We start from the raw sequence: 8714 nt of genomic DNA, 5'->3' as shown, positions 1-8714 counted from the left end.
TGTGCACCAGACTAAAATCTATACATTATGCACTCGGATGCATTTGGTGTACTTTGTGGATTGGTTTATCTTAGTTATCACCTGTAATGTAGTATACACGACCAAAATTACTAGTTCATGATCTCAACCAATAAGTCCATCGCTATTTCCATCACATTCACCGTCGAATCGTCAACCAAAATCAAGTTTTAAAGAAGAATTTAAGAGGAACTACAAAAAATTCAAAAAAAAATATACATTATGCACTCAGGTGCAACCTGGCCTAAATCTATTTTTTTGACAAAATATCCATTATGCACTCGGGTGCATCTTGTGTATTTCTTGGATAAATCTAGGTTTATCCTAACAATCACCTTACATAACAGTCTAAATATTGATTCTGTTCAAATAAATGCTATAATCTACGCTTCATAGTAATGGAAAAATGTTTGCATTGGCAAAGTTGCCATCTACAAGTGTTTTCAACTATCATAGAAAAATCCCTGCACTGTACTAAAAGACACTAACTCTCTATTAAGGCGACAAAAGCATGGTATTACTTCAAACCAAAGAAGTGGAAGAACGCACATATATAGACAGTGACATCAATGTTGATTATGTCGCCATCCTTCAAAGGAATTTGTGCTTTTTATCATTTCTTGAACTAATACCATCTTCTTAGACTCTACTTCAAAGTAAATACCATTATCTTCTTCTTTTCCCATTAATTTCAGAACCAACTGAACTAACCTCCTTGGATGTTTTGTAACTCCCACACCCATTCTACCACCCCCATTCCACAGCTAGCTGAAAGCAAGTGTTGGCAGTAAAAGTCAGATAATTCAGGCATTTAAATAAACGCCTTGTGTGCTGCTGAAATATGTATGAGTTTGAGGTTGATTTCCAAGCTATTCTATACCTCCGTTCCTGCAACAATCTCAATTCTGGCAACAACCCATGATCAATAAACCATTCAATCACTCACAAAAATTACTATTCATCTAAAATTTTCCCAAACAAATTCATAAACCATTCAATCCATACAAACATTACCACTCATCGGTGACAACGCAAGTCCTTGAAAAATTCTCGGCTAGAGTTTGTGTCAAACCCATACATATCTAAAACAGATCAGCGAATTTACGATCTTCCTCTTTAACAATCATATATCCTTCCTTCCTCTTCAACATCATAATCAGATTTTCTTGGTAATGAAGGAAGGAGGTGCTTCATAATCTTCAATTGAATCATTTTATGATTGAGATTGTGGTGAGTAAACCGGAAAGGAGAAAAGGAAGAATAAGAAGTTTTGATTCTGTTGCAAACGATTTTGTTTTGTTACAACCAAAGAACAAATATTATTAATAGTTACTTGATTATAAGAGTAGTTTTGATCACATAACAAGATCGCCAACGTTGTTCTCATTAATCTTATTGATACCACAATCTTTATTTCTGAAAAGATAACATTTTCTACGGCATATCTATGTTGATGAAAAATCAGATGCAATTACCACCACCAGGACCCCCAAATATCATAGAATTGTACCCATGCTTACGTCTTTTCGCAGCACCATACTTGCGGAAGATAACGTCATAACAATCAGGTCTTGTAAGATCTTTCCTTGTTACTGCAGAATTACCGAAGTAATGGGTCTCTCCCTTTTCCCCCAGGATCTGCAAATATCGCATAAAACCCGTTCGTTCCATATCATAATCGTCTGTCGGTAAAATTCCATTTCCCATGGGTGGACTTGGTACATGTATTTTTGCACCAGCTATTCCACCAAATTTGATTAATGAAGCGTATGGAAGATGAGTGAAGATCTCCTTTGGCCAGTACCCGATTGGTGTTTCATCGTCATTGCCCATATAATACCACCAGTTTTGGCTCTCTTTATCCTGGTATTCGCATAGAAAGAAATGTTATTAATCCATCTCCATGAAAATTCCATTTTGCTAATTAACAAATCACTGCGACAAAGCTTCTTATAAAAGTTATGTTCTCAAAATCCAGTCAAGATGGTTAATTACCCGATGTACCCAGAAAAATATTTCTTTAACTTCTTCTCCGGAACCGGGTACGGTATTATTCAAAATTGTGCCAAATGGAATCGTGGTATGCACCTGCACGAAACCTGGGCAAAGCATATTGAAGCAACCCGTATCTTTGTATCCATCAGCCTGCAGGGATACACATAATACGAATTAACTAATGTGTTTTCACGGGTCATGATAGTGCTTGCAACAAAAAGTGTTGATAATCTTACTGTCCAGTAGCCAAAAGTTCTCGGAGCAACGTCTCCAAAGAGTTCAGGGAATACCTGTAAACATTTCAAGATTAAAGACCACATTTAGCATCGGAAAGTTACAACAGATCAATTGATATGTGCAAAATGATATCAGTCGAAACTACGGTATATAATACATGCAAAATCATCTGTGGTACGTGCTTAATTTTTCTCATGCACACCGTGTACACAAGCCAGCAACCGTTGCCCGAAGATTTAACTCTAAACAGATTGTGCGTCCAACAGATCTAGGCGCACTTCACGCGCTGTATAATGTACAATTGCATGGAGCAAATCATACTACTAACTAATGAGTACTTACAGCCCATCCGGTTTCTATGCTGTTAGTTTGATCTTGGGGCCCATTCTGCAGCCACATTTGGGATGTACTAAATTGATGTGGAGTTGCAAATGGCTTATGTATTCCAAAGCTAGCTTTAGCCCCGTAGTATTCGTTCTTTTCGTCGTAAGGTGTTTCCACGGATACATACTAGACCAAGATAATAAAGAGAAGTGTTAGTTTAAATTTTTCTAAAAGAAAACTAATTATTTACTCTCTTCATTTCAAAAATAATAGGTTGGAATCGGATGCATCTATCCTTTTACATGAAACCAAACTATATTTTAAAATGGAAAAAGTACTATTTAGCAAATATTTTAGCATAAAAGATTTGTTGAATACCTACATGGTGGTATGTGGAGATGCGAGGGTAACCATTGGTTTGATTTTTTCTACTCATTTTCAGAAGATTGGAAAAAATCAGATCCCGCTTTGTGATCCTTCGTATAGGGACTGTTCCAGTTGGGCACACTATATCTTTATGAAGCTCATTAATCTGTGCCGATGAAGCCTTTGTGGAAGATGGATCTATCTTATTGATGTTTTCTTTTCGAATAAAATAACTTGGTTTCATCTGCATATATTTGTTCATAGTTTCTATTAGATAGTAATAACAATGCACGAAATTGAGGCCCAGATGTTTGTCCCATTTATTGCATTTCGTTAAATCACTTGTGTGCAAGCAAATATGGGATTACAAATCTGATGCCATCAGAAAGTATGTGGACGACTACATTATTCCCCATAATTAAATGGTTAGTAAAAGATTTGCAATAACATGCAGTGAGATATGGTTTATGTTGTTATATATGTGTGATCGATTACCTGGATTTTATGATCTTTAAGTAAAGGATGGTCGAAAGCAGGTTGTTTATGGACATCGATGCAATCTAAAATATCACCCATTTTAGTCTAAAATATATGCACAGAAAAAGAAAAAGTTAGAAAAGGAAAATCAAAATAAAACAACACAAAAATAATAGATATACGGTTGTTACACCAAATCTAAATGTATTTATACTAGCATTATGTAAGTCTAAATATTCGTTGGAGATGAGGAACAATTATCTTACGATTATCGTCCTGATTGCTGATTTATTCAGAATCTTAAGTTGTCTTTCAATCTCCATATTTGCTTCTTCTGATATATTAGTATAGTTTTCCCCTGTTCCGTAATCGGACAACACACTCAAATATAGAACAAGTATCATTAAGACATTTGCTAAAGTGGACTTAAGATAAACCATGTTTAATTGATTTGTAGTGTAAAGGATGACTAATTAGTGGCTTATATATATGGTAATTCATGTATAGTAATTAACGAAATCAAAGTTAAGATTATTTTCATGCATTGAGACATTGTTTTTTCTAAAGAATATCCTTTAGGATTATGCTGTAATTAATAAGGACTACATTAAGGAAGTTACCATTATTACTCTATCTGTATTATATTAAATACATTGTTTTTTCTAATGAATATCCTTTAGGATTATGCTGTAATTAATAAAGACTACATTAAGGAAGTTATCATAATTACTCTATCTGTATTATATTAAATGATCTCTTAGATATTAATATACTTGATATAAAAAGACCGATTTCGTACTCCATGCTTACCCAGGTTTTTATGTGACATTATACTGATCATTTAATAAAATTCTTGGAGTTATGTAGCTTGGGATGAAATTCTTAGATCATGTTGGTAGTGACCAGGGAGACTATCGGTTAAATACTTAACTAAACAATTCATAATATCAAATTAATACTCTTTGAAAAAAAAGTTACAAAAAATTAAACTCCGGTAAAACTCTTCGAATTGATTATTTTTGAGTATCTATTTTTTAATATATAAAACAAACATTTTTCGAGTATCATGATTAATCCAACAATGTCATGCACGTGGTATACTCAAGCCCCACCCAATTCGGTTTCAGCCAATTGATTTTGGAGAGAATGTTTTAACCCGTAATATATTCTAGTGGCCATTTATAGGCAAAGAAAATTTAACATAGCTTTATTTTTATTTTTCTAACTGAAAAAGTAAAAAGAAAAAAATTATTTTCTTACCAAATTTTTCTCTGGGAGAGCGTCTCACACGTACGCTAAATACTCTAATACCAAAAAAAAAAAATCTCGACACACTGATGTGCAATAGGGATCGTGACCCCGATTCCCCGTAAATTTCTCTAATTCTTCATTAATTGAGTTTCTCACTTGGGCCTATGTAACCAAATCTCCCGCAAATTTCTTTCTCACCCGGTTCAATCTATTATCGTCTATCATCGTCTTGATATTTTTGTTTTATCCTTCGTATTGTGTACTTGATTGTTTACTTTATCGTTTTTTTATCTCGCTTTTAAGTGCATAAATTGTGTTGTATTATTTATAGATTATCTTATGGTTTTATTCTTGAAAAAAGTGCGCTGAAGGATTATGTTAAATATAGAACATCAATCTTCTCAGATATGACCGAAATATATTATGTTAAATATAACTTGTTAAACAAGTCGTTATATGGTATCATAACTCTTACGAAGAAAAGACCTACTCACGGCCTTAGTAATTTGCCAAGTGACAAAATTGCACGCATGTATATGTCAAATACAAATTAGGTAAACATACGGTTAAACATGTAAGATTCGAAAAAGCATAGATACATGTTTAATTCATTTTCCATATACTAATACATAGGAATGCACATGGTTCGGTTCGGTATTGTTCCCGACCAAAATAAAAAACCGAAACCAAAAAACTTATTTTTCTAGCTTTGAAACCGATAATAATAATTTATAAATTCCATTTGGTTTGAGTACAGTACAGGAACCGATCGGTTATGGTAAACCGGGACAATTCTTAATGCATATGATTTCTCCATTGATGATTTTCTGTAAAAGCTTAAATTCACACTCACTATTTTGAAAAAATGAATTCAACAACTCCAAAATCCATTAATCACACTTGTAAAATAAATTAATCATTTGGATATTACGTAAAATTGTTATTTTTCTGTGAAAATTTATTATGGGTATGCATGTAAGTTTAAATAGATCTCAAATTGTAATATCAAATCCATCTAATACTTTAAGAATATAAAAATTCAACGCATCTGTACGCATACAATGAGAATCTTTTTAGTTGTGTTGTTATAAATTGAGCAGAACAATAAATAATGGTCAAGAAGAGACGATGTGGTAGCAAGACTGCTTGAAGTAGGTCTGCTGCATCATTTCAATATAAGTAAGAAAATACAATAAGATTAATCAACGTGATGATACAATATACTTCCTTCGTCGTAGTTTACTTATCAAAATTGGATTTTGCAAAAATATATGAAATAAACTCAAATTACTTTCACATACACCATCAATCTTCCAAAGTACTTGTTAAATATACTAGTTTCCATATGCTAGTTTTTATTTGTCTTTTGATAATTAGAAAATTTTAGTGGAAAATATAGTACTCTTTTAGTACACTTTTGCTAAAAAAAACTTAATTTTGACAAGTAAACTAGGACTGAGGGAGTATTAAAAATTGATCTACCAGCTGGTCATAGCTAAGAAAGATAATAATTTACCAAAACCTATATAACTAAAGATTTATCTCTAGGCTCTATGGTGGTGATGACCAGTATCTTTACCATTTCATCAAACCCATACTAAGTGTTGATTCACTGATTTATTCACTCTACTTTTCTGGATATATGAGCTAGTGTACTGTAAGGGGATAAAACATGTTTTCTGGATCTATGATGGTCTTAATGCATATGACTTCTCTGTTGATGATTTTCTGTAAAAGCTTCAACTCACACTCACTGTTTCGAAAAAATGAATTCTACAACTCCAAAGTACGTTAATCCCACTTGTAAAATCAATTAATCATTTGGATATTACATAAAATTGTTATTTTTCTGTGAAAATTTACTTTATTAATTATATGTATTATCAAGGGTAAGATTGAAAACAATACTTTGGAATTCAAGTTCATTATGAGCAATAGTCTTAGGTGCATATTCATCCTCATACTTATTAAGAGTCTCACGCAGTTTATCCAAGATTATTTGAGATTTACGCACACATTCACGTGTAGTTTCATTGAATTTCTTCAGTGATTCCTTTAAAGAAAGACTTGAATATTCATCATCACGTGATATACCAGTCTATTATTGAAGTTGTTTGAGTGCATCTTCTAAGGAATGAGTTTTATATTCATCAGGAACTGGTGGCAACTGTTTGATTAAATCCCCTAAAGATGGAGAACTCTTTTTTTTCATTATAATATCGCTCATTCACCCATTTTTATGATTGGTGGATGTGCGACTAGTAATTGAGATCATCGTGGTATGAACCATAACCTTCAGAAGGTCGGTAGTGGTCCCACGTATTATCCACACTACTAGCATAATATGGATATTGTTCGTTTTGATACTTAGTCTGATAATTTACATTGGTCTTTATAATACCAACTCAACATTTTTTTTTGTGCACATGCAAATGTAGGGTTGGACAAAATTGAAAGGCTCAGTTACCTTAAGCTGAATATACGTACAGTCAAAGACTGGTCAACAGTATTGGGCTAAGGTTTGTGGAATTTCGACTTGTAGCTCCCATAAGGCCCAAGGCACGGGTTCAGCGAACTTTTCCACGGGTTTTCTTAAAATTGTTTGTCTGACGATGCAATTGGTGTGTACAAGGTGTCTTTTTAATAAATAAAAAAACAAAAAAAAAACAAATTAAAATAATTAAAAATAATGAAATAAATAATCATGTAGAAAAAATAAAAGCTAAAAAAAATATTACCTTATTTACAAAAATAAAATAAAATCTTGAGTATGCTACTTACCTTTTTGGTAGGAAAATCCATAATAAATCTAGAATATATCCTGCACAAGAAAGACAAGACTATGCCAAAAGTAAAATCAAAGATTAAAAATAAAATAAAATAATTTCTAATTAATATAATCACACAAAACCCCAAAAAAATATTTAAAACCTAATCTGTATACAAGTCCGCTTCAGCGGCGCCAAAAACTGATGTAGTTTTTACAGCGATAAGAAAATGATTTGTTGCTCGGACTTTTACGAAGATTTGGTTTTCAATTATTAAAAGAAAATACTAAGACAAACTAAGTAAATTTGATTTTTTTTTAACCAAGGAGAGATGAATCTAAGGTTTTGGATTCCGCTACTTCCAATATTTGCAAACCCAATAATTAAAACTTTGACATAATACTCATATTTTATTCAAAAAAATTCGAACTCAATCTCATGCTTTGGAAGATATAACGTTACAAGCTTTTTTTATGACTCTTGTCATTATTTAAGTCCTAACTTTCCTTCGCTTATAAAAGATCGGTAGCTTAAACTACCTAAAACAATTCTTACGAAGCATATAAAGAAGAATTTTTTTTTAATAAATTAAAAGCACAAAAATGGAGCAAATATGTCGACGAAATTAATTACTAAATATTACCCATCAAAAATAGTTTCTTCCAAAACCTTAGAAAAGAAATTTAGCTACTCATGAATCAAAAAATGGAGAAAAATTGATTATTCATTGATTCAAAAAGAGCAATCTTACAAATGTTTTGCAGTCGCTAAAGGTCTTTAGTGATTAACCCAGCAGTGCAGCTACTAAAGAAGACCATGAAAAATAGTTGCCAAAAGTGTTCCGCAATTGAATGGTAAACGATAGGGATCTTATGTAGTTGTACTGCGATAGTTTCTGCGACTACTTATGAGAGGTGATGTTCTCCGTGTTCTTGAGTTGCAGCAACAGAGAACTTTGCCTGCAACTTGTGATTTCTCGATTCCTAACTTTCTACTTTGTTCCAAACTCCCCATCCTCATTTCTCAGACTCTTCACACCCTATTTATAGCCAACAGGGAAATATGGTCTCGGCTTATTATCAATACCACTATTAATAACTTTTCAGATTTTATTATGTTGGAAATACCATATGGTCCTAGGAATAATATATTAGGATGATTCTAATCCAGATGACTCAGTCAACTGTCTGTTTGGTCTTTTTTTAAAATAAAAATTATAGTTTGGTCATAGAAATTATAGTTTGGTCCCAGGGTGACGTCATGGATAATGTAATTGTC

General features: G+C 32.6%; 1 protein-coding gene across 1 annotated transcript; it reads right to left on the bottom strand.

Moving 5' to 3' along the window:
• Nucleotides 1-263: 263 nt before the first annotated feature.
• LOC113323794 lies at nt 264-3754 on the bottom strand. Its single transcript, XM_026572144.1, has 7 exons — nt 3684-3754; nt 3436-3522; nt 2957-3184; nt 2593-2760; nt 2250-2303; nt 2014-2163; nt 264-1881 (listed from the first exon to the last, which is right to left on the bottom strand). Exons 1-7 carry the CDS (start codon nt 3738-3740, stop codon nt 1480-1482), a joined length of 1146 nt encoding a protein of 381 aa, XP_026427929.1. The 5' UTR covers nt 3741-3754; the 3' UTR covers nt 264-1479.
• Between the last annotated feature and the right edge of the window lie 4960 nt (nt 3755-8714).

Source organism: Papaver somniferum, chromosome 11 (assembly GCF_003573695.1).
Source record: "Papaver somniferum cultivar HN1 chromosome 11, ASM357369v1, whole genome shotgun sequence".
Lineage (NCBI taxonomy): Eukaryota > Viridiplantae > Streptophyta > Magnoliopsida > Ranunculales > Papaveraceae > Papaver > Papaver somniferum.
Note: the sequence above shows the minus strand (reverse complement) of the source record. Positions and strands in the feature narration are given on the sequence as shown.